At 43.5% G+C, this 26,986-nt stretch overlaps 1 protein-coding gene across 2 annotated transcripts; it reads right to left on the minus strand.

Annotated features, from left to right (window-relative positions):
- Positions 1 to 1,147: 1,147 nt before the first annotated feature.
- HOPX (HOP homeobox) lies at positions 1,148 to 26,553 on the minus strand. 2 transcript variants are annotated; one of them, XM_079718314.1, is made up of 4 exons: positions 26,527 to 26,553; positions 25,880 to 25,951; positions 8,155 to 8,311; positions 1,148 to 1,944 (listed from the first exon to the last, which is right to left on the minus strand). In XM_079718314.1, exons 3-4 carry the CDS (start codon positions 8,296 to 8,298, stop codon positions 1,867 to 1,869), a joined length of 222 nt encoding a protein of 73 aa, XP_079574440.1. In that variant the 5' UTR covers positions 8,299 to 8,311; positions 25,880 to 25,951; positions 26,527 to 26,553; the 3' UTR covers positions 1,148 to 1,866. The 2 variants fall into 2 exon arrangements, with proteins under 2 accessions (XP_079574440.1, XP_079574441.1); XM_079718315.1 differs by lacking the exon at positions 25,880 to 25,951 and having other exon boundaries at positions 26,527 to 26,544.
- Between the last annotated feature and the right edge of the window lie 433 nt (positions 26,554 to 26,986).

A 26,986-nucleotide genomic window follows, 5' to 3' on the forward strand; every position in this document is an offset into this window, starting at 1 on the left:
GTATGATGTGCTCACATTCCTGTATTGTCCCCACCTCCTCCCTTCTTTCTTTCCAGAAAGTGATGTCAGTATCCAGCCCTGTGCTGACAGATTCTCAGACCACCATCAATTAGGTTGCAGAGGAGCAAGCCAGATGAGGCTATTCTGCTCAGACCCTGGTTCACTGTGTATTGTTTAGAGAAGAATCTTGTAAACATTTGTATTCTGCATAACTGCTAGTATTTCTTATTCTGGGCTCTTTATTTTAAAGAACTGAAAAGACTGTGCCTGCATTGTAGGTAAGAGTTCAGAAGTGCACACCAGCATCATTCTGGGCTGGGCTGGCAGACACTGCTAGTGGCTTTTCCAATATCCATCCTCCCCTTCTTTCTTACCAACAGAACCCTAATTTTTCTCAAGGCAGTACTATGTCCAATTAAAAAGGCTCACCTTCCCACCTCCCTTGCAGTTGGGAGTAGCCATGTGACCCAGTTCTGGCCAATGAGATGTAGGGGGAAGTCCCTAGATGGGGGCCTCCAGGAACCTTTTTTACAGGGAGAAGTCTTAGCTGGCATTTCCCTTTGCTTTTTCCTTTTTTACTTGAAATGCATCCATCTTGTCTCCATAAACACAAGAGCCACATGCTAAAGATAGGAAAGTAGGAAGATAAAATGTCTGCAAGTTCTTGGCAATCTTAGGGAGCAACCTACCTGCTGATTTCTTATGTAAAAATAATTAATCGATTAAACAAACATACAAAAAGCCTATTTGGTTAATCCATTGTAATCAAGTTACTGCTCCATGCAATCAAACACAATCTTAACTAATGGACTGCTAAGATGTTTAATGTGCTCTGACAGAAAATGGATGTAGATCCACTGTAGAGTCCTTTAGAGCAGTGCTGCTCAAGCTTTCACGTGCATAGGCACCACGTGGAGAGCTTGTTGAAAATGCAGATTCTGATTCAGTAGGTCTGGATTGGAGTCTGAGATTCTGCACTTCTCACGAGCTTGCAGCTAATGCGATGACGCCAGTCCTGGACGACTCTTTGAGTAGCAAGGATTTAGAAAATGACAGCTCTTTTGTCAGGCGGCTTCTGTGTTGAGCTATTCTGTTTTTCTTTGATATGCTTATTATTCAGTTAAAAATCTGCAGAGGACTCAGTGCATTTTCAACAAAATGTTAAGGTTTTATTTAGAAAATCATTTTAGAGACAAAACACAGTTCATTTTGTTTAGCAAAATGAATTTAACAAATGCATTTAAATAAGGTAAATTCAAGACTTCTGTGGATTTTTTTCCTTAGTTACTTGATTTTCTGCCAGTGGAAGTTTCTGTCTTCCAGCCTGAGTGCTTTCCAAGTTAATTCAGCTATAATCCAAGGAACTGCTTTATGGAATCTGAATAACTCAAATTCCCTCTGTATTCTCACTCAGTCTCAATGTATTAAATGAAACACAAGGAAAATGACTTAGGGAGGTAGAATTAGAAGGAAATGTTTCTCCCTCTTGGTCATGTTATCTTTTCAACAGAGGCCTTGTCTGCTCTGAAATGGATGGTGAAAGTAAATTGTTACTGGGAGGTGATGGTCAAAAAAAAAACTTAGATGGTTTTCACACCATCTGTCATCATGACCCAAAGGAAATGCAAGCCACACCACTTCCAGCCAAGCCACTGCTTTACACAGAAGCTGCCCATAGCTTTCTATTGTTATTTTCTTTTCTAGTTATGTACATTAAAAAAAAAATACAACGTTGTGTTAAATAGGAGGACAGCTAACAGAGGAGCATATGACACTACACTGAAAAACCAGAAGAGCTTGATTAAGCCGAGGAGAGAAACAGCAGATGGTCTTCAAGGAGGGAAGCTGCCAATGACCACCGTCTCCTCAGTCTGTGACGGATCTGCACTCTGAGGGTAGGCCTTCTGATAGCCGCCACTGGGCCAGGCGCTGCTTGAACCATTTCTGGAGGAGGGAAATGTGCAAAATTACCTGTCACATACTGAAAAACTGAAATGTCCATTCCCTTTCTAAAAGTAGCTTCTGTGGTCCAGCTGGAAAAGAGGAAAGCAAGAACTGAGTCCCTGGGGGTGGTTCTTCTCATTGTGATACTTATATTTCTGCCTCAGGACCTTTGTACATACTGTTTTCTATGCTTAGAATATCTGACCTTCATTATTTATCTGATGATAAATAATTCTCAGAGCTCAGCTTAAATAGAACCTTCTCAATGAGGCCTTCCCTAACCACTTTATCTAAAGTAGATTCTCCATCCATCTCCTATTCTCTATGTTAATACTTTGTTACCTTCACAGAACTTTTAATATCTGTAATTAATTTATTTGTGTGTTCACTTGTTTTTAATCTACATTTCCTTCTAGAATATGAGATCCATGAAAGCCGTCTGCATCCATCTTATCATCATTAGCCCCTAGCATAAGAGCTTAACAGAGATTAATAAATGTTTGTTGAATGAATAAAAGAAATTGAAGCATCTCCTTGATGCCCCAGATAAATCTGTATGGCTGCTATACCTCATCAATGTGTAATGATCTCAAGGGCCTTGGTCATCAGTAGCACTTAGTAAGAATTTGTTGAATAAAATGAATGAAAAACTAAGCACTGAACAACCTTGGGGCACTCCTTTTTGAGGATCCATGAAGTAGTCTAGACCAATCGTTCCTGCTCCAGGGCCACTGAACAGTGAGAAAAGAGCAAGTGGGATTCCCAGTTTACTCAAAATCTTCTAGCTCTGTGTGACCCAAATATTCACACCTCGCAAAAGTGACCATGGATTTAGGAAAAGCCCCAGATGGGATACTTCTAGACAAGGTACCATGTGAGGGCTAAAACATATTTTATGCATTTTAAAATGCATATAAAGGCATATAGATCTGCCTTTATTATACCCCTGAAGGGTGGAGGATTCTGCAAAGTGGAGATAAGGAGACCCATGCTGGGGAATAGTCTGGGGTATGAACCAGGTTGGCCAGGAGGAATCTGGATTTTTAAACAACAACATTGAAGAGGCAATAGTGAAGAAATAGAAGCAGCAAGCATTAATCCACATGGGAGAGGATGAGTAGAGGGCTCTGTGGGAAGGCAGGACCTCCAGGCTTTATTCTCCTGTGCTTCCCAACCCTTCACACATCATGGCACACTTTGAGAATGAAGACATTTTCATGTCATACTGCTTGGGTAGGTGACCACTGGGGGCTCTGCAGTCCTGGGCCCTGCCAACAGGAAGCTCTGTTGTAACCAACTGGCTCAGAACTTGAGGAAGTTAGAGCGCCAGTCAGCTCAACTGTAAATGAAGAGGTAAACTTAGGGGCTATCTACTGTCCCTTGTAGTGTTTCTAAAATTTACCTGTTCTAGGGGTCAGTAGATGAGGGGACAGAAAGGAAGCAAAAAGAACACAGTTGTGGGATGGATGCCAGACTTGAATGTGCTGATGGAGATGGTATGGTGAGAAACACCTAGAGGGCTCTGACTTGGCACAGCCAGATGCAGATTCAACCTCTGAAAAAACAGGGTGGGCTCTAGGGCCATGCGTGGGAAGACCTCATCTCTGCGGAGATCTAGGGAGTCAAAAGGCATTTCAGCATAAGCCCAAGATGAGAAGAAAGGGTGAGAACCACAGGGGAAGGAGTGCTTCTAAGCCTCAAGGTCTGTAGAGCTAGAAGGGAGCGAGCCCATAGCACGGCCTAGGGCTCTGCACCAATGCTCACCTGGCTGAACAGCAAGGCACCACGCCTACAACTCTCCCTAACTGTTCAACAGTTTACACACTGAAGTGCCTAACACCTGTCAAGATCAGTGGTCTTATATACCTTTGTACTGTGGGGTGGCAGCAGAGAAAAGTAATCTAAAGCCAAGGGCAGCAGACTACTCGTAGGGAAGCCTTCTCTTTGGGGGTTGCTCTCTGGGTGCCATAGTTCACTCCTGGGGATCTCCAACCTTAAGGAGAATAGAGAGCTCATGTATCTTTGGTGGCTTTAACCAACATTCTGCTAAAGGTGGGCTTATTTGCTTCTGTGATCCATGTGTGTATTTAGTTAACTCTGGAATCTGGTGTGAGAGCAGCATAGTTCCAGTTTCATTAATGAGGTAGCTCTGCAGGGGTTTCAAGGCTACAAGGTCTGATTAAACAGAATTTGCAGTTTCTAGAGCTGAATAAATGGCAGAGTTTTACAGACTGACTAATTAAAACTTGGAGGGGGAGAGGCTCATTTTCTATCAGGATTCATTTAAGACAAAATGATTGAGCTGGCTTCATTCAGAAGAGCCACCCACATCTTTATACTAGTAATGAAGCAAAATATTAACATACAGTTACTGAAGATAACTTCAGCAATGACCAAATCTGTGAATCGGTGAGTTGGTATCCAAATGCTTAATAAATTGCACCCTAGCGTTGGGGGATGGGAGGAGGTTCAAGAAAAGCTCAACTGTTTTCCACAGATATATATTTTTTAAATCACATATGTATATAATAATTTAGCAAACCAGTTGCTCTCCAACAAAAGTCATTGAACACCTTGCTTGCTTTTTTCACCTCCAGAGCTGAATCTTATCACATCTCACTCACATCAATACTAATTTTCCACCTGGCTTTCTCCTTCTCTTCTTTGTCTCAGTCATCCCCTGGGAAAGACATTCATCCCTTGCTTGCTTATGAATGGATGCCCTCATTAGCCTTGCCCATTGATGGAGATTTATTTACTCTGAGAGAACAGATGATAATTAGACACTGTGATGGGGAAGGGGTGAGGCAAAATAATATTGTTCCTGTCCTTTTCTCTAGTAACTAACATTTCATTCTTTTTAGGAGGAGACCTTTAGAGGTCTTTATTCCACTGATAAGACATCTAACAACTAAAACCAGGGTTCTAGGAAGAGTCCCAGGACATCAAGAGGGGATAAAAATCCTGGAAACCAATCTAAGAACCAACGCCAACTACACTGGGATTGAATCAGTGATAATAGAAAATGGAAGATCATTCTAACCTCCCAAGGGGCTGATAAGAGCTTTCCCAGCCCCTTCTCACACTGACTTCAAAATAATGAAAGACACAGGGGTCGGGATTCTGTAAGGTTTCTCTAATTTAAATATAGGAGATATCTAATTACTGTCATGAGAAAAAACCCATTCTAGGACCCCAGCAAATGCACCATAAAAAGTTATTTCCATTAGAGCATCCTTCACCTCATTCTGGGTTCCTACAGGTGTCCCTCCCCACCCCACCCCAAGTGAAGAACATTGTCCTACAGTGGGACAGTTATAAGGAGGTCAAAGCCCCCAGTCAGAGAATATTTCAACATTTTAGTCCCTCTTGCCTTTGCCAAAGTATCAGCAGTGTGAATCAGCTTGAGTTAACTATCTCATAGGAGCATAACATGCTTATTTTTCTTCTCCTAGTGTTACTTGTTCTAGGAAAATGAATATGAATCCAATTCTGGAAGTGGGTGGTATTAGGCCTAAGGGACCAAGCGTATGAAATAAATATTATTTTGGCTTTGATGACCTTTTCTCATGGAAAAGGGTAATGCGAACAAATAGAAGAAACAAGGGAAGTGCTGATACCAGACACTGCTTATGTTTAGGCCCAACAAACCTGGCCTCCGTCAGTTATTTAAAGGGTCCCTACAGGGAAACCATTCTCACCCACCAGTGACATGGGGGTGAGAGGGTTGGGAAGGGGTTAAGGGGATGGGAGGGAACGATGGGAAGTTGGAAGATGAGATCCAATCTGGTAAAGGGATGACGGAGGGTTACCTAGGAAGCCTCTTTCCCTGAAACTGCTAAATTTTGCCTCTCTCTGAGCTCTTGGGTCTCAGATGCTTCCCTGTGGTTGATGCCAGAAGACAGAGGGGCAAGCTGAGCCATGGCAATCTCAGGGAGGAAGAGGGTGTTAGCCCAGTGGCAGGAAAAGGAAGCAAGGAGCCCTGCTATGAGGCTGACTCATTGCCCTGAATGCTTACTTCAGGGCTGAGTCTACCATTTGCTCATTTGAGGATGGGAGAAGTGGGAGGGGGACGGGAATGGGAGAAGGGCTGCCTGAAAGGGGCAGAGGAACCTGCTCTGTAGGGGTCTGAATTGGCCGACCTCAGTTATAGGAGGGTGCCCTCTCTTTCTTTCTGCCCCTAACCTGATCTCAGTTCAGTTCTCTCGTATAAGGTGAATCTTGAGGAAAGATTGAATATAGCCTGAGATGACTGTCATTTACTGCATGGATTTTTTTTTTCAGGAAGAAATAGAACATAAATTGAATTTTCAGTGTTTCCCTCCCACCCCACCCAGTTGTTTCCATTCCTTTTCTGTGGAGACAAAACAGCATGGTAGTTAAGCATCTGGGCCAGGGGGCCAGACTGCCAGGGTTCAGATCCCAGCGCTGCTACTCCCCAGTGGTGGTCTTCAGCAAGTTATTTAAACTTTCTGTACAGTGGGGCCAAGAGTGCCCATCTCATAGCATTGTTGCGGCAAATAAATGATTTAGTACTCGGAGAGTACCTGGGGCAATAGGCCGCAAGTGTCATCTGTTACAAAGGCCAGCATAATCATTCTGCTTTACAGGTAAGGGAATGACAGTCACTTGCCAAGGGAGAATCAGGCTAATACGGGGCCCATGGTAAACCCACAGCCTTAAAGTTGAGTTACTGTCTCTGTGATCACTCCTCTTTTCTAAATACAGTGTGGGATTGTAAATGACAACAGTTCAGCAAGGCTGCCTCCTGGGGAGAGCTGGGGTTCTGAGAAACATGAGCTGTTAGACTTGGGTTACAGTACATCACCTTCCATTAAGTTCTGGTTCTGGCTAGCCAGATATCTGTTCCCTTTGCAAAAGACTGATATGCTGGACTTCCTGTTTGACCTAGGAGAGGGAGGATTTTCTATGGGCAAGTTCTCCAAAGGCTTAATTAGTAAAAATCATTTTGGGCTTGGGATCCAAAATGGATCTTGGGGTCTTGGTTCTAGGATTCACTGGAGCACCCATTACAAGCCTTTAAGCCTCAGCTAAGTATGATTCATGGTGAGGAGAGAACAAAATGTCTGAATGCTCTGGTCTATAAGTTGGGAAGAATAAGAAAGTCTGCTTTAGACCTGCGACTAGAGGTGTGAATTGCTTTGGGCTCCCATGGGAGAGGTGCTAGAGGAGTTCCAAGTGGTATCATCATGCAGAACTAATTGTCTTTCCATGACCAAAGGGGAAATAGAAGATTTTAGACAGGGGTTTAAAAAAAAAAAAAAGTCAGTTGAAGGAGCCAATACTGCACCTACTGTACCTAGTGGTTAAAAATCATGGGCAGTGTTGCATTCTCTACCCTAAACAATTTTCAGGATAATAGAGGAGCTTTTAAAATAGATAAATAAATCAATGCACTTACGGTGACATCTTTTTCCAGTTCCTTCAGTTGTAATGTCAGATGTCTGCCTTCTCAGAAAACTCCAGAAAAGGACCCTAAACCTTAGAGCCGTGGAATTTTAAAAAACCGGAACCAAATCTCCCTGGCTCCGTACAATTTTAGCTCTGCAGCTAACCGGAAGCTGCAGCGCGATGTGATGCAAAGAGCATGCTTAACGACCTGTGCCATCACGGCAAGTCTCTCCCTCTAAACCTCAGTTTCCTCGTTTACTAAACCTGAGAAGTGAATTTATAGCTGATCACTAAGATCCCTTCCAGCTCTGACACTCCCGCTGAGAATAGATTTGAGGGCGCTGGGCTCAGAGGGCGCACACTGCACCTCTCCTAAAGGTTTCGCTTCCAGCCCAGAGGAGAAAATAAACCCGGGAAAGCGAGACAAAAGTGGGCCAAGGGACGCTGCTCCCAGCCCAGAGGGAGGAGAGAGCGTTTATCCCGTGCTGTAGGGGAGAGTGGAGAAGCAAGGAGAAGGGAGGGTGGGCGTGGGGCTTCTAAGCAGCTCCCGCGGGAGCCACCGGGCTGGGGTGGAGGGACAGACCTGGCGCCCGTGGAGCCGGGAAGCTGGGATGCTGCTGTGGGAGCGATGCAGGTCTGGGCTCCCGGGGTGCGGGCAGAAGCGACGAAAGAGCCGGGGGAAGGAGGCCAAGCGGGAGCTGAGGGCAAGGGCGACCCCCCACCTTCTCGTGATCGCCCAGGCGAGGGTGGGCGCGGCGGGTCCCCGCGGGCAGGAGTCGGGCGCGCGCGGGGGCTTACCTGGGTCTCCTCCTCGGAAAGGCCGGCCTCGGCCGCGATCAGGCACAGCGTGGTGGGGTCCGGGTGCTTGTTGACCTTGTTGAAGTTGTACTCCAGGATCTCCACCTGGTCCTCAGTGGGGCCGCTCGCGGTCTCCGCAGACATGGTCCCGACACGGCTGCGGGAGAGGGAGAAGCGGCGGGGTGAGCGAGGCCCCGGGCGGGCGGGCGGGACGCAGGGAGGAACGGCGATCCGGGGCGCTGCCGGGCACCTTCAGCCCCGGGGCTGTCCCCGCCCGCGGTCGCACGGCGCACGGGTCCCCGGCGCTGCAGCCTGCTGCGGGAGCCTGCCCGGGCTCCTTCCAGGGGCGCGCGCCTAGGGGTCCCGCCTCTGAGCTGCGCGTCCTTGGGCTGCGCTCCTGCCCCGAATTTTTACAAGTTTCCCCGGGGTCAGTGGTCTGGGGTGGTGGGAAGAAGCTGACGCCGCGCCCTCCCGGCCGTGAGCCTTTAAGGAAGGGGTGGAGGAAGCGCGGCGGTGATTTTGAAAAGCCGTCTTCAAAGCTTCCTCCTGGGAGAAGGAGCTGCCCTGGGTACAGTCCTGACAGATGGCGTGGCTGGGCTGCCCCGAGTCCGCGGCGGGGACGCCTCACCCGTGCGCGCCCTGCCGCCTCTAAAGCAGTTTAGCACTTTGCAGCCCTCGCCAGGGAGGGCTGCACACCCCTACACCTCCTTCAGGGAAATGACCCACAGGACAGAAGTTACTTCTCAAAGTTGGGGAAATGGGGGCGGCGCTTTTAATCTCTTCCTTTTACAGAGGTGAAGGTAGGTCCGCAGTGATTTACCCCTGCAGTTCCTAAGGCCAGTTACAGGACTTTGTATGAGGTTTCATGGATAGGTCCACTTGACTTTAAAGTACTCCTTGAGTTGGCTGAGGGCCATTGGACTTGGTTGGCCGCTAAAGCCCTCCACCTGAGGGCTTGTGTGAGTCACTCTACAATCTGCAACCTCCTTCTCCTTCCCTTCACCCCCAATTTTTCTAACTAAAGCCATGAGTCAGAGGCCTCCAGTCAACCCGGCTGTTCACTTCCCAGCGTGACCTGGACATTGTTCCACAGGGTCCCCCAGAGTCCACTTCACTATGTTCCTCCCTAGATGAGGCCTTCCAAGATACAGCCAAAACCCAACTGAGGAGGATCTACAGCAGCTGTCTTTGAAATCAGGCATCCCTTCTAATTGTGTTAAAATTAACTGTAAAGTCAAGAGAATTGGTCGGTTACCAGCTTCAAGGTCTCTTGTATTTCCTTACTTTAGAGCCGAGCATTACTCTAGCAGATCGGGGGCAACATGATTCCTGCTACATCTCTCATACCTAAGTAGTCTCTGAAATGGGACCAAAAAATGGCAGATGTGCACCCCTCCCCTCCCCCCAATTTAAGATGTATTGAGGTATAGGAAGTTAGACTCTAACTTCTAACTATAGAAGTTAGACTCTATCTTCAAGTTCTTGGCTGAGCACTTGGTACAGACAGGTCAGCACTTGCCATTGCTGACAGTAAAAGACAAGCACAAGTGTGGGAATCCCGTTGGTTTGTTGTTTTAACCAACTAATGCAAAATCATCCAGCACAATCCTGAGTAGGTTTTGCTGTGGTCTGTGCCTGGGGATGAGCCATACTCCACTGATCTGCCTGCATAATGTCCCCGATGCTGTGACAACCTTTTCAAATGTGACCTGCATCCTGGGCTCCCTGAATAAATGTCTTTCCCTCTCCTCTTGGTCACCTGAAGAGGCTTCTCAGGTGAGACAAGAAGCCATTCTACTGTGAGATTCTGGGCTTAAGCCAGCTGTCAGGTCATAGTGAAATCTTCGTGATTTTAGGGAGTTCTGTGCTCCCCCGCTTAATCTGTCCCAGTGATTGCTGTCACAGTGCTGAGGAAGGACGGGGTCAAGCCAGGTGGTAAATGCCTCTTCTCCTGTTGGCACCATCTCCCCCTTTCTCTGACACAGAACTTCAGAGCTGGAAAGAACCTTGGTGACCAGCAGCCTAGAATGGAAAGCCTTGGCTTCAGTTTCAGTCCTGTGCTCTTCTAGACCCTTCTCAGCGGGCCATTCTGTCTTTAGTTTGGCAGAAGAAAATCAGGAGGGCAACCGTGTAAATGCAGGCAGGGGCTTGTTGCTGTTTTGAATGGGCTTTGACTGCCCTCGTAGGATACCAATTCCAGCCAAAGCTGCCCACTGGAACCACCCACCACTGCACATTTTGCCTGAAAAAACACAGGAGAGGGGAAACTGCTGCCTCTGGTTTTATTCCTTGCCCTAGAAAGGTTCCATCTAATTCCAGTTACACAGTTATGCTGGCTCTTCCAGGAAAATTTTTGCTGCTGCTTTGTAGACTCCCCAGTCCTTCAGAAGTGTTCATCAAATGTACAGATTTCTAAACTGGACTCAGATTCAAGGACTGTTCTACATGTACTTCTTTCCCTCTTTCGGTTTTTTAATTGCTATTATATAATCCATGGGTGACTCATGTTCTTACGTTTCATCAGGTGCATTTTCTCGTACATTTTTGCGGCTCTCCGTTACAGGACTTTGTATGAGGCTTCATGGATAGGTCCACTTGACTTTAAAGTACTCCTTGGGTTGGCTGAGGGCCATTGGACTTGGTTGGCTGCTAAAGAGACTTGTGGGAGGACCATTTGAAAGTACCTACTTCTCTAAGGTACACTAAACAAACAAACTTGACTTCTAGAAATGAGGATGGAAGATCTAACCACGATAGAGATATCTGCCTGTTATTTCTCCACAAAACTCAGTCTCTTATTTCAGCTCTCTTTGGTTGACATGTGTTTGCTGCTGCTGCTCCGTTTCTTCCCTCCCTCTCTTTCTTTCAAAGGAAAATTATAAATCAAATCACCCCAGTAACCTTGGCCTTATAAAACTTCTCAACTCTTTCCAGTAAGGAAACTGTTGAAAAGTATCTCTGAACGTAGTCTAAACAATGTCAGATGAAAAGAACTAGAAGTATTTTAAAGCTTCTTAAACTTTAATCTGAGCACAAGTTCTATTGTTGCTGTAGTTATTAATATGAAACATTCAAAGAGTAATTTGTCCTGTGGTTGTGTTTTCTTTTGTGATTGGGGAAGACAATGCATAAACCTTTTCAAGAGATTAAATGAAAACTGCTGGCTTTTTTCTAAATTCCAGTGCCTGGGTAGACAATGTGTGCCAATATGACAGCTTTACCTTTGTCCCCTAATCCTGTAGTCATTTATTTTAAAAGTATCTACCTATATGAACCAGCTCATGGAGAGTGCTACAAATTGGAACCTGCAGAACTCTCTTTAGGGTCACATTTACCATCTTCTCCTCCCCAACCCAGCCATTCTGACCTCTTTGTAATGCCGCTAATTCTAAACCGAGAGAAGAAGATTATCAGTGGCAGATACTCCTCATCAACAATCCCATGGTGAGCTGACCAAAAGCAAAGAAAGCAGATGGATCATTCTTTAGGGTTGTCTCCCAATTTACTTTAGCCTGAATCTCCTTTATGCTCACCGTGGACTTTCTGGAAGCAGTGGGCTCTTGAAGTATTCTGTGTTTTCTTAAGTGAGAAAAATAATATACCACCATTTCCCCAAGAGAAGCGGTGGGTCTTTGGAAGTGGATAGAGTTTCCTCACTTGTCACTTAACTGAACTACTCTGGATGGAGTTTGAGGGGGGATCACCCAAGCTGTCAGTGTTTCTCAGAAGTTGACAGATGGGAGTGGAATACTGATCTGCTTCCCCAGGTTAACAACAAGGCTGGTTTTCAAAGAAAGGATTTTTTTGTTTTTGTTTGTTCTTTAAATATGAACCTGGTGGTTAATATCCTTAGGCTTAGGATAGTTCTCATGCCTGTCTGGGCCTCAGAATCATCTGTAGAAATGTGCAGGCACACTGCTGACCTCCTGAACCAAAACCACATTGTAGGAATCCAGCATGGGAGAGACACAAAAAGTATCTCAGCTCTCACAAGAGTTTGCAACTTAATCATTAAAATCAACTGTAAATGTTTAGAGCTTCTTATACCTTATACCGTTAAGATGCTTTAAAATCTTCTAACTCTGATGCTCTATATCATCTCAACGCTTGAGTAGACAGTATGTTGAGGTAGTTTTAAAAGAATAAGCTTTTAAAAATATACATTGGAGAGGAAATTTAGACGTTATGCTATTTACCTTTTGTATATATGGTCAGGAATGTGGAAGTTGTCTTTAAAATTATGAATTATTAAGAGAAATTTCCCCATGCTTTCAAAAATTCAGAAATAATATAAAACTCTTTAAATTTTTTTTCAGAAAAACCCATTCTTTTGTTGAGATCAGAGTTTAAGAAAGCAGGTCATCAAAAGAAAAATTTCTTCCACCTTGTCATACAAATTTTCATAATTGATTTAGAAGCCAAAATTTACAGTGGAAGAGATTTGCCAACCTTGACAAATGATTGTCCTCTAAATTCTTAAATTTTCCAGTGAGGGAAATGCTAAAGTTTAAGTTATGATCTATATAGACAATTTATATGATACAACTTAAAACTGAACATTAGATTATGAATGCACCATATACACATAGTGTCATTGCTGTCTTCAGAGAAACAAGATTCCAAATTTAAATAGGAAAAAACATTTTTAATGCTCTATTGATTCCAGTTTTACATATTAAAAAAACTGGAGGAAAATACAACAAAATGTTAAGTGTTTATATCTAGACAGTGAGACTACAGATGACCTAAAATTTTTCTTCTTTTATTGTTCTGTTTTTCCACATTTACTACCCTGAAATTAGAAATTAAAATTTTTTTCTTAAAAAATTATTCCTTTTTTAGATTAGTTCCATCACATATGTATGGATCCCTAAAAGACCTTTTCTTTTAGTTTTTGTATTTTTGAGATACATAAAAATGATATCATACTATATGTAATTCTTTTGTTATTGCTTTGTTCATCAACATGTTTCCAAGATTCATTCATATCTCAGCATGCAGAGAACTTCATTCATATTCTGTGCTATTTCCATTTAGTGAAAATACTGCAATGGATTTATGTCTTTTCCTGTTGGTAGATATTTGGGTTGTTTCCAGTGTTTTGCTATTATGAACAATTTTCTCTGAACATTTTTGTATATATCCTCTGAAGCACATCTAGGAAGGCTTCTCTGGGAGTGGAACTGGTCATAACGTATGTGACTAGTAGCTTTACAACATTATACCAACTTCTTTTCCAAAACTGTTGAACAAAACTATACTCCTATCAGCAGTATATAGCATTTCCTTTGCTCTACATTCTCCTCAATGCTTGGATTGTCAAACTTCTGAATTTGTTTCCAAAATTGTTTTGTATTCTTTTTGTCCATGAATAATATTTAAACCTACTTGAAGCTATTTATGTTTCCATCCTGATTAACTTCTTGAGGCTAAAAGGTTCCATATGTTTACTATTTACTGTAAAAAGGTATTTCCTGTTCCAGCCCAGAAGGAGATTTGAGGTGTTTTTGGAGGGTTTAGACTCTGTCTCCAGGCTAGCTTGTTATCTCCACTGGTCACCAAGAGCCATATGGAAGATATATGGAAAACTAATTACAGCAGATCTTTTGTCTGTATAATGCTAAAGATGTTACTATCTTCCCTTCTACAGAGCTCTTGGGAGTCAGGACTTGACTCTGCACTTAAAAACTGAGTAACCTTATTAATTTATTGTCCCCCGCCCTTAAAGCAAATATCAAAGTCTCCAGATGAAAACCACAAAGATGGATTTAAAATGACTGAATAAGGAAGAAGAAAGGATGTAGGGATAGACAGGAAGTGTAAAAGAGAGAGATTATTTGGCTGTGGGCTTAAAATAGGATATAAACATGTGAAGTCAAATAATGCGCTCAGTGTTTGAACTGCAATATCATGATCATGGGGGTGCTGAGTTCTAGTTCAAAAGCAGGTTGCCATTTGTTCTTTCAGTTTCACTCACAGTCCTCTCTTAGAAATCAGAATGGAATTAGTCCTGTTTTGTGGTGGAGAAAGGTTAACTAACTTATCTACAGCATCAAAGAAAGACTCTGAATTCTTTGATTCTGACCACAGCTGTAAAGGCAGCTCTTGATGTCTTGAGCATCAAGATTGATGCCTACTTCCAAAATGTAGTCTCCTTATACTCTCTTGATGTCAGAAATTCTAAGATATCACTGAATCCCCTACTTGGATCTTTGAGCTCTAATTTTAGTCATAGTCTGTCACTTTAGTGAATAACTGGGGCTGGGGCAGCCAGGCCATTGCTGACCAACTGTGGGGTCTCCAGCCTCATTCCCTTAGTGGCTGCCACAGCCCAGCACTCTTGCAGACCTCCTCACATCTCCTGGGAAAGCCCTAGTATCTACTTGACACCAAGGCAACAGAAAGAATGGGATCACCCCTTTCAAGTTTTGTTCTGACTCCACATTTTGAGGTGCATATACATTGGGGAAATTTGTTCAAGTTTGGTAAGACCTGAGCTCCTAACTTTTTTTTTTTTTTTTTTTTAGTTTCTGCTTTACAACTGAGCTCCTAACTTTTGACCTAGTGTAACAGCTACAGGCACACACAGAACCACCCGCCATCTCACAATGACAAGCACGCTGTTCTCCCAGAACATGCTGCACTTGACTGCATGGGGCAGGAAGGCTGAGATGCCAACTAGTGCCTGAATTCATGCCATTCCAACTGGTCGCCAGTGACCATACCATCCCAAGTACGTCTCATTCCCCCAGTTTTGTCAGGCACAGGTGTCATCAGATTTGGTTTTCAGTGTTTCAGCCCTGCTCAGAGGTTGCATATCTCTTAGTAGTTAAGTCAAGGCTTAAAAATATGAAGTGCTGCCTTCTTTTAAGTTTTGCATATCTGACATGCACTTTTATGTGTGCTCTGTGTAATTGCCAATTCAACTTAGTACTTTCCAGGTCCTCCTCTTTAGACTTGCTTTCCTCTTGGCTTAGAAGCCCCTCTGTTTCAGGAAACCCAGCAGAATTAAGAGTAAGATGAAATTTGAGTTAATGTAGTAAAAAGGTCAAATAATTAGAAATCCTGAATACTAATCCTTTGAAATATCACTTTGCTGAGCCTCCATTTCTTTCATGTGAAGAAGGGGTATAATAATACACACCTGAGTCTAGCTCACAGCTCTGTTGTAAAGTTCATATGATATCATTGTAGGGAAAGTGTTTCTAAACTGTAAAGTGCTTGCTTGTGGAAGATACTGATACTATTGTTCTTTAAATGACCATGAGCAAGGAGTTCAGTAGGGCATCTTCTGGGTGGCAAACTGGTAAGAATCGTTTGTAAGTTTCACTCTTTCTGGGTTCCAATCCCTTTTTTAATCTTTCTGGAACAGTAACGCACAATGGTTGAAATCAGAACCTTTTTTAAAAAAATCAAATGCTGTATATACTGCTTCATTGAAAGATGTGTCTCTGGATGGAGCTTCTCAAGCCTAACACAGGGGTGTGGCAGGTTTTCTCATTAGCAAAATTCTACACATTGTAAGTTGATTTGAACTTAGTTGTTGACATTTTCACTAAAATATTCATTTCTTTGCTCACTCCTCACCACCACTCCCTAACTTATTCTTTCCTCTCATCTACTACTGAGGAAGCATCACTAGGACAGAAGATGAGTAGTGAGGAAGTTAATAATAAGCAGGGACAATTATTCTATGAATTGGTGAGTAGATTTTTTGAGGCCATCTTGGCCTATGAGAATAATGACCTAATTGTTCTGAAATAATTTGTTCACGGGCTTGTCTTCCCTACCAAATTATGTGCTCTCCTGTGGTAGATGTGTCATCTCTTACACGTTTCCATCTCTCCAGCATTCATTAAGAGTTCCACCACTTAATAGGTGCTCATTGGGCTTCCCTGGTGGCGCAGTGGTTGAGAGTCCGCCTGCCGATGCAGGGGACGTGAGTTCGTGCCCCGGTCCGGGAGGATCCCACATGCCGCAGAGCAGCTGGGCCCGTGAGACATGGCCGCTGAGCCTGTGCATCCGGAGCCTGTGCTCCGCAACGGGAGAGGCCACAACAGTGCGAGGCCTGCGTACCGCAAAAAAAAAAAAAAAAAAAAAAAAGGTGCTCATTGTATGTCTGTTGAACTGAATGTAACCAGTGGCATCTGGCATGACTTCCTGTCGATGATTGTTGTCAGTAGTTAGTTGTAATTCCAGTGTTCTCGAAAGAGGGAGTGAGAGCATGTCCTTCTACTCCGCCATCTTGAACCAATCCATGGTTTGTTTTTTACTTATTTGCAGCTTAGTTTTCTTCTCTGTAAAGTGTGACTAAAAACTTCCTTCCTTGCCTATTTACTCCAGTTGCTAACCAGTGAGATTATTATGCTCATGAAACAATTTAGAAAACTGTAAAATAACATACACATTTCCAGAAGTGTTATGATTATTTCTTTAGCCAGAAGAGTGAAGCTATTGGGCCACATGACCTCTGAGATCAATTCTCTTTTAATATTCTGATGATCAGAATGGTCTGGATTTCAAATCATCATGTTATTCTTCATCAACAGTTTACTGATGTCATTGACCTGAGAAAGGGGAGTATAGTGGCCCCTTTTAGCCTATGTCCCTGATTTGCTGAACACTTTGTGCCTAGTTTCTACTTCAAAGAACAACTGAGGGGCCCATGAAATATTTTGAACCAAGGTGCTTTTTAATATTCAGCCTATCTGTTAAATTAACATGACATATAATTTGTCATCACTTAAGTGAGGACACTTAAGTGTAAAAGGGGTGCTGTGAATAATTACACCAGAACAACAGGCATACATCAGAAATGTCCCAGGCAGGGCTTCCCTGGTGGCGCAGTGGTTGAGAGTCCGCCTGCCGATGCAGGGGACACGGGTTCGTGCCCCGGTCCGGGAGAATCCCACATGCCGCGGAGAGGCTGGGCCCGTGAGCCATGGCCACTGGGCCTGCGTGTCTGGAGCCTGTGCTCCGCAACGGGAGAGGCCACAACAGTGAGAGGCCCGCATACCGCAAAAAAAAAAAAAAAGGAAATGTCCCAGGCAAACCTGGATATCTGGTCCTCTTATTATATGTAAAAGGTTAAATTTTTCACTTAGGTGTGGGAGAGTAAAAGTGCACCTGTTGAATTTAGGCATCTGAGCTGCTGTTAGTAAGATGCAGGTCTATTAGGATCTTAGAGGACAGAACCACATACACCTATCCAAAGTAATGAACAGGAGGCTGCTTTTTGCTCTTAAGAAAGCATACTTGTTGCAGCTCTGTGGTTAAAGATAAGAGGATATACTATAGCTTCAAACTTCCTGACCTTTCATTTTTATTGCAGTTTGAATACATAGAATAGAAATTTATCTGGTAGGGTGAATAATGCTTGGGCTTCTGCCTGCTTTGGGTATTGTTAGTATAGTTGTACTAATGCTTAGTAAGTGTGACTACCCATTACATATCAAACAGAGTTTGGTCCTATGATCAAATATAAACAAAGGAACAAAACTGGCTTGTACTAGAGATTTCCATGGTGCAGAGCCAGGGCTTTTCAAACCAGATAACACAGGAAGCATGAGACTTGTGAAGTAAATTGAATCATCAGCTCTCCTCTTTGAAAATCTCTGATTCCCTATACACCAAGAAATTAGACAGAGTTCTGTTATTGGGGGGGTGGGGGGGTGTCTCAGTATTTCTAAAGAAAACCATTAAACATAAAGGGAAATTTGCACTGCTAAACCTAGAAGGAAGTAACAAAAAGATCAAATTTCTAAAGAGTTTGTGGAGAAGAAAACTGGCACAAATAAGTCAAAATGGCAGATAAATATTCTTTTTATGTTTTAGAGTATGTTATTAATTTTTGTGTGACCCATTTAGCTTCCTAATTATGTTTTATTTAGTAGAACATTAATTATATTAATTAAGTCATTAGGGAGGTGTGTGTGTTTGTTGCATAGAAAAGGAGGGATGCTCAAAAACTTAAATGCTGATGATGGAAATCAGTCTGATATTTTAAAAATTTAGTCCCTATAAGCCACACATAGATAATTGAGAATCAAGTAGAATTGTCATATTTCTCTGTGACCATTCAGTCACTTCAGAATGTTAAAAAATTAGTTTCTTTCTGAAAATGTTCTCATTCCAGTGCCTGACTCTGAAAAGGGCTGTTCATTTGTAATTCTGGGGACATGTCATCATGATTTATTGTTTTTGAAAATGTATTCTGGGTTCTACAATATTTTTGCCTGAGCCCTAATTACCGAGTAAGGAACAGTAGTTGGGGATCTTCATGGGATGGCACGTGCATGATCGGTAGATGTTTAGGGTGCCCACTCATAGGCCTTTGAAACCTGCCCAATGCAAGCAGGCATAACTTGCTCGGGTTGTTTGTGCATTTGCAGAAAAGACTCTTTGATAGAATGGAAATCTCTCTTTGCACAAATACACTTGAATCAATTATTATTTTTTATGGTCCAACTACCATTCTTATTTTGTGACTGTACTTTAAGTAATGGATAAAATAACACACATTTGGTTCTTTGTAGAGCTCCAAGTTATGCCAAAGTCCAGCCATGCATGCTGCTTGTTGCCATGATACTCAGTTATATGGACCTTACTTTTTCCCCCATTGAGTGGTTTTTATGAACAGGTGTTCAACTAATGGGATAAACAGAGGGTGTGCTGCTCTAGCCTAATCATTAACATCACAAAATAATTGAAAAGGACAGATAACACCAGAAAGCTAGCTCTGAACCTACAGTAGATCCTTTCTCTGAGCATCAGACATAATGTTGCAGAAAGAGCCTGGATGGAGCCTCAAAAGACCCACACTCTCCTTCCAGCAGTAGCACTTAAATCGCCAAGTGACTGTGGACAACTCATTTAATTGCTTTGAATCTCCATTTCTTCATCTATAACTGAAGCTGTAATCCTACTCCACCTGTCCCACAGGGTTGTAGTAGGATTCAGTGAGATGGATTAAGTTTATGAATAGCATTATAAATTATAAACAGTATATAGATACAAGATACCATTATTAAGGTTCTAATCCAGCTTTCCCAGTGATTCAGGATATAGTGTTGGGCAATTAATAACATTCTGTTTTGCAACCATTAGTGTAGCAAAACATTGTAGAAACTTCATCAAACTTATGCCTAAAAAAATTTCTTAGAACATTTCATTTGCTTTGTCCAGTAATCAGTCACCAATACGGAGAAATTAAATGCTTCTAAAACTGACCAGCCAAGTTTACGAAGATGACATTGAGAAGGAGAGATTGCTGAAGATCACACTCTTTAAGTTCCAGAAAATTATTTCGGTCACTTTTTAAAGTCTTAGTAAAGGAACACAGAGAAGCTCCTAAATGTTTGAAATACTAGACTAGAACTTATGATGTCATGTGTCTCCATTTCTTATGGACAGTTCAATATTCCATATTGCTTAAAGAAAGCATAGGCCATCTAGCCCACACCTCTCCCTTCCCCTGTCTCCCACCAACCAGATCTAAAGGGTGGTTGAGTATACGTGTGAGTGTATTCATTATGGCATCATTGGTGAGAACTGGGGGCAGAAAAAATGCCCAACACTAGAGGATTAGATAAGCCAATAGTGTATATAAGTAGCAAAGTTACTATATATGTGGAGTTAGAAGTAATGCATTGGAAACATTAGAAATATAATCAGCAATGTATGTAGACCATAAAAATATGGTGTTGGGTTAAAAGAGAGAGCAAGGAAGAGGAAGAGTGGGAGAGCAGAAGAAATAGAATGAGATGTAAAACCTAAGAAGGGTCTTGTGTGAACTATGAATTAAGGAATGTGTTAACTCAACGTGACCCTAAAGACCAAAAAAAAGGACTTGAAAAATTAGAACACTGTTGGACTGCCCCATCTTTCAGAGCTTGTCTGTGTAATTCTTTCCAGTGTATTTTTTGCATAATGAGGGAATACTTCATGGCTCACCTAATACCCTTCATGCTGCAGCCTACACCAATCCCTGGGCTTGGTTTTTCCCCCGAAGGGCAAGGTGAATAGCTGGTCATTGTCCTCCAGGACAGTACTCCATGTTTTTCAACACCATCATCAAATGGCTTTCTAGCCTTCTCTTATCCAATTTAAATAACACCAGGTCCTTTTGCCACTTTTTATAGACTTTGAAAAAATTATTTAGTCATCTAGGAGCTCTTTTTAGCTAGTTCCAAGGACTCTCCTCCCTTTTAAATTGTGGAACCCTGAACCGGGTACCATGCTAATGAAGGCAGAAGAGGCCTCCCTCTTTCTTCACTCCTGCTTCAAAAACCTCAGTTTTAGTCATTTCCAAAGGATGCTAGTCTATTGGGGCTGGCCAAAAAGTTCATTTGGGGTTTTCCATAAGATCGTATGGAAAAACCCAAATGAACTTTTTGGCCAACCCAATACTATCCACAAAGAGTGTGAAGAGTACACAATAAAGTGATAGACGTTTCTGGGCATAAATTATTGAATTAAAGGTTTTTATAAAACAGATTCTACTCCTGAACCAATAGAGTAGAAATCTGGAAAGGAGGCAGGGAATATAAACCCTAGGGAAAATTGTTTATGTAAATTTCCTAAGGGAGAAACCTCACAGGAAGGAAATGAAAAGACATCAACAAAGACTAGGCTATCTAAGCAGATCTGTCATGCCCTTAAGAATTACAGGAAATTTCCATCATGATCCATCTAGATCTAATGGCTGGAATGACCACCATTAGTTTTCTGCCCAGTGTACTCTAAGAGATTAGAGCTGATCAATGTCTGCCTTACATTGTTTATGACTTTGTTTTTGTTTTAACATGTAAAGATAGAATAGTTCATTCATGAAAGATCTGACAGGATTTTTATGTTTGGTCACATTTTATCAAAACCACCAGAAGTAAATTACAAGAAATTATATGAGGGTGGGTAAAAGTTAACTTCCCTACTTTCAAAAGAGCTTCTATCATGACCTAAACATGGCCATAAGCTAACAAGAGCCTAAAGCAAATATCAGAGTAAGCTGACCTTGTGATTAACGATTCCTTGAATGCCCAGCATTCATACTGAACTTCTTTTTGGTGAGCCAATATAAATAAACAGCTCTCTGTCTGGGCAGGATGGATACAGTGCTTCCCACAGGGAACCTGAGTCACAGCAGGAGTGAGTGACTCGGCAGAGAGGCCAGAATGAGGCATGGGGAGGTCTGGGTTCAGTCAGCTCAGCCTCCAGCTAATCCTAAGATACAGGGCAACTCTCTTTACTCTCTTGTACCTTCATATACTGTATTCACAAGTGACCATAGAGTATATTGCTCATGGCCAGGAATTGTTTACAATGAAAGGGGGCACTATTAATAATCCACTGGGACAAGTGATGTTTTAGGCTTTTACCTCCTGCTTTAAAATTCCATTATAACTGAAGTAGAGCTGAAAATAGGACTGGGTTCCTGACCACCAGACCCCTACTCTGCTTCCCAGGCTAGGCTGTCTACATGGGACTGTAGACCTGTCTACACTGCCAGGACCTGTCTATACTGGAGTTCTGTGGAAGAGTGTTCACCACATCACCTAATGATCAATGAAGGCATTTTCCCAGCAATTAAAAAAGACAGCCTGACCTGCACCTGCTTGGTCAGGCACTCATACATCCCAAACCCCACCTGTGTTCAGAATCAACAGCAATGGAACGCCAAATCCACATCAAGGTCACTGAAAGGCAGGGGAGGCCAAGGGAGCCAGGGCCAGGAAGAGGGCAGATGCAGGCAGCCCCTGTGTCAGGACAGCCCCTTTTATTTGCAGCCTCAAGCCTGTTCTCCACTGGCCCGAGGCCTGTGGACAGAATGGGGTGATCCAGGGGCTGCCTTGGGATGCTCAGGTTTTGGGGTTTTTAAATTTTTTTTTTTTTGGCCTCACCACGTGGCATGAGGGATCTTAGTTCCCCGACCAGGGATCGAACCCTCACCCCCTGCAGTGGCATCGTGGAGTCTTAACTGCTGGGCTGCCAGGGAAGTCCCTCCTCAGGTGTTGGTTTTTAACCGGCAGGTTAGTACTTCATAAATCACTCTGGGCCACAGGCCACCGTTCTAACAATTTCATCATTGCATAGCCCTGTTCACCTGGCTTTTTTAAAGTTGGAGGAAGCCATCAACATCAAAAAACTAATCCGTGTTAGGTCATGACACAATCTTAAAAAAATGTGCCCAAGGGAAATAAGCCATTCCACACTAAGAGAATTTGGAAACAAAGATTAGGGGAAAATGTTTTTAAAAAAGTCATCCAAAGAAGGCAGAAATTCTGTCGCTGTTTTACAACCCTTTTTCATCAGCGGTGCAAAAAAAAATTTTTTTTAATTTACTCATTAAAAACTAATTTTTGGGGGTGAAACTCTGAATGGCAAGAAGAAGGAACATTTGGCTTCTGAACAGCATTAAACCAATTTTGGGGTGTCGCCCTGGTGGCAACAGCCTAATCCTTTCCCCCAAAACTTGGGTCCTCATCTCCTGGTCCCCCGGGACCCAGGATAATGCTCACCTTCCCCTTCCCCTCCTCGCTGCTGTTCTCACCAATGAGGTCTCTGTGCCACCTGGCTCCCCGCAGCCTGCAGACTCTACTTCCCCAGAGGGAGGTTAAGTACACCCCTGACCACACCCCTCTTCAGAGGCTGGACCTACCTAGTACAGCTGCCACTTGCCAACGAGAGCTGCAGCAATCTGAGCTTTCCGTATGGAAGAAAGGGCCTTTGGAGTCACAGGAACTAAGGGGACCCAAGCTGCAGGACTGGGTCCTCAAGGAAAGAAGCCCCTTGTCACGAAGCCTGGGCAAGCTGTTCTGCCAGTGCCAGCCTTCTGCCCTGGAGAAGGAAGCAAGGTAATATTTATAAAGCCCTGTGGGCAGAATGTATTGACTTTTTATCTCTACTGTAGTGACCTTAATGTGACTTTCCATTTCTCAGAAAGATAAATGAAATGCAGCCACCTCTGATGAGGACGAATGCATTTAACAAAGAATAGACTGATTCAGAAGAAGAAATCTCTCAGGGCCCACAGTGTGCAGGGAGTTGCCTATGGGATGTGATTTGAGGATTTCTATTGAAAACTTCCAATTCTGGTATATATTCCCCCAGCAAGCTGCTTGGGATTCTGACCAGTAGGGATTATAAATTTTGCCTAAAACTTTGATTCTCCTGATTACTCCAAATGGTAATGATATTTATATAACATTTCAAAGAACTCCCAGATAAACATTATCTTGCTGGACCCTATGTAACATACCAGGGAGGGACATAACTCATTAAACAATTATTGTCTATTAAAACTTTAATTAGTTTTCCAGAGCTGGGTAAGAAAAGCCCTAAGGGGATGAGACACTAGAAATTATCGGACTTGGAGGAGAGATGGGAAGTTACTTGAAACATGGCCAGCTGGCCCAGGCAGAGCAGGTGAGGCGCTGTGGCCCCAAGGGCAGCCCTACAGCTACCCCTGCAGGGGTACACGGTGCCAAGGTGAGGGACAGGCAGGAAGAACAGAAACCACAAACTTCACTCCACTCACGCTTCTGCCTGTGCTGACCCGGAAATCACGATGAAAAAACCTTGTGGTGCCGAATCAACCCATCCCAGTACTGAGAACCCGGGCTGGCTCCGCAAAGAACCACCTGGCTGTCCCCCGGAGCAGGGCGCCTGGTGCGTCTGCTGCGGTTCTTTTCAACGATTATAATCTTCTGGCTTAGACCAGATATTATGTAGGAAACAAAAGGAAGCTTTAGTTTTGAAATATCCCTTCTCACACGTTAGCACAATCCTTATATAATGTACCTTTGAGGCTCTAATTCCTCCCGCCTGCCGCCGGGAGCATGTCTGGGTTCTAAGGATTTGCTGGAAATGCGCCGGATACCCTATCCTAGCTAGAGTTGGAAATGTGGTGTTGAGGACCTAGAAGTAACGGTCTTGGGGATCCCTCGTCCTCTGAGGTCCTGTTGCTGTCCTCCCTGGGCCCTGGGACAGGGTGGTCGGGGGTTGTGTGGTCGTGTGGCTAAGGGCAGACCCTGCCCTCTCTCTGTGTCAAGTGAGGGGTTTGGCTGTCACCGGTTCTCATCCCCAGCTGAACATTAGAATCACCTGGGGAGCTTTAAAAAGCAGTGACGGGGGCCACCCACCCAGGCGTTCTTATTTAATTAGTTGGGGCAGAGCTCAGTCCCAGGTATTTTTAAAAACAGTTCTCCAGGTGTGCAACCACTGCATTAGATGATCCCTGGGACCCTTCCAATTCTATAAAAGTCCACAATCCTGACGGTCTGGTCCTTCACTTTATTTTTTGAATGGATTTTTTTCCCCCAAAATACTTATTTTTCATTTTCAGTCTGTTGCATAGGCGAATTCTTAGAAATGCTTTTAATTGTTTAAAAAAGATGGATTGTTAAAGTATTGCTTGTTGAGTATAATTGGCATCTAATACTGCACGTTTATAGTGTACAATCTGATAAATTTTCACAAATGAGAAATGGTTGCCCAATCATGATTGTGAACATACCCATCACCCGCAAACCCTCCTAATCCATATAACCCTCTTCTCTGGCTCCCCTTCCCCAGGTAACCACTGACCCGCTTGCTGTTACTATAGATTAGTTTGCATTTTCTATCATTTTATACCATACAGTATGTACTATTTTTTTGTCTGGCTTCTTATTACTGATGTCCTTGTACTTGAGATTTCAAGCTCTTTAAGAAAAAGAGCCACCTTTTATTTCTTTTCTCTTCCTCCTGGCCCCCAATTTATCTTTGCTCAGAGAAGCCCCTTAATCATTATTTGCTTAATGGAAATCAGACCTTTATGACCTTACAACTGAGCTTCAGTTTGGTGGCAAGAAGTGCCTCCTGTGTTAATGGTCTCAACTCCCCACTACTTCTCTGTAGCTTCCTAGTCAGCAGTTTCAGCTCAGTTAAAACATAATAATAGGGAGGGTGGGAGGGAGACGCAGAAGGGAGGGGATATGGGAACATATGTATATGTATAACTGATTAAATTTGTTATAAAGCAAAAAAACATAATCATTTGTTTAAACCAGAGGTCTTCATTTAGCGTCATGGACTGTTAGGGGTCCAGAAAATGAGGATCAACATGAGTGTTGGGGGCAGGGGGCGGGGGAGCAACCTGGGAAAAGCTCTTGGATTTCCCCAGATTCTTTTTTTTTTTTCTTTTGCGTTACGCGGGCCTCTCACTGTCGTGGCCTCTCCCGTTGCGGAGCACAGGCTCCGGACGCGCAGGCTCAGCGGCCATGGCTCACGGGCCCAGCCGCTCCGCGGCAGGTGGGATCTTCCCGGACTGGGCACGAACCCGTGTTCCCTGCATCGGCAGGGGGACTCTCAACCACTGCGCCACCAGGGAAGCCCTCCCCAGATTCTTAATTGCCAGATTCTTGACCCAAAGGGAGGAACTATACAATTCATGCCATGCTTTATTTCTTATTCTAGTCCTACATGCATTTTATGAATATGATATCTAATTATAAACCTTTACTATCTGCTCCCCCAAATCCTTCCTTCCTCAGTCCCCAGTACCTTTGTTTTGTTCTCTGGGCTCTGGCTATGCTTAACCCTACTAACTAAATACACTCCAGGGCCCTGTTGATTGTCAGGGCTACCTGGGAATTTTTTGCATTCCTCTTACCTTTTAGATGTTCTCACCTAAGCTTTGTGGTGCGTTGTGCCTTTAATTCTTATTCCACTTTACTTAACAACTTACCTGGATACCTGGTGCTCAAATATCACAAACCTGTATTTCCTCAAAACCCCAGAGCATGGGATTCCTTTTCACCTTAAACAAGACCAATGTTTTCGTTGTTATAACTGTTAAGCATTATGAGAACCAGAAGTAACAACAAATAGCACGGCAAATTCAGCCGAGCCACCTCTAATCAATCCAGAGACACCACCCTTTCTGGGAGTTTTGACCCCTTTTGGGTCAAAAAATATTTTAAAATGATACTATGTCTGATTTTACAGTAAGAAGTAGAATAGCAATATCGACTTCTAAATGACAGAAATTCATATGCATCTGGCACAGTCATATAAGCGCTGGTTTCATTGCGTCTTTCAGATAGGAGAGAGCAAGAAAGACATCTCACCTGCTGGCCCAAAGGCCAACGTGGACCACCCCCCAACCCCGGCTCCAAATCCACCTTTACCCCACGCAGATTCTCAAGCTTCTGATGCCTTACACCCCGCAGCATTCTCTGGCTCCCCGCTTGGGGCCGGCTCTTAACTTACATCCTCCCTTTCACCTCTACCTTTTCCCATCAGAATAGCAAACATGGTAATGACAGCATTTCAGTCCAATCTCTATATAAGTTCATTCCTCTGCATGAAAACAAACCTCTGAAAGTTACTTACGTGGAAGTGGCAATGGCAAGCCCTGGATTTGGAAGCTAAATTGGCTGAAGCCAGCCTGCTTAAATAGCTGGGTTGGCTGACGCAGGCTGTGGGTAGCATGTTTGTTTATGCCTGTGAGTGCACACTTAGGCAGGGACCTGAAAAACCTGCAGCATGGGCAGGAGGAGAACACCTGAGAGTTCCATCTATCCTGGTTATTCAGGTTTAGTATTCAGGCGGAGACTTCTGAGAGTCTCATGGAACTTTCTCGGCACTGCCTTCTTGTCCCTGATCTCTTTCTTAGCCGAGTAGATCTCTTCACCAAGATCGGATGAGAGATGTGTGGCTAAGAGAAGGAAGAAACACCGGACCCTGGACCCTTGAGCTGTGCTGCTTATTTTGAGTGGGCTTCCAGTTAGATGTTGCCTCATTTCAAAGCATAGGCTTGGTGAGGTTGATTTCACAGCTCTGAGGGCTGGAT

This window comes from Hyperoodon ampullatus (assembly GCF_949752795.1).
Source record: "Hyperoodon ampullatus genome assembly, chromosome: 1".
NCBI classification, from domain to species: Eukaryota; Metazoa; Chordata; class Mammalia; order Artiodactyla; family Ziphiidae; genus Hyperoodon; species Hyperoodon ampullatus.

Coding starts and splice junctions, on each gene's coding strand:
- HOPX (XM_079718314.1), bottom strand. CDS start 8,298: ATGTCTGCGGAGACCGCGAGCGGCCCCACTGAGGACCAGGTGGAGATC. Junction 1,945..8,154: donor TTTCCGAGGAGGAGACCCAG/GTAAGCCCCCGC, acceptor TCCCTCCTCCAG/AAATGGTTCAAGCAGCGCCT.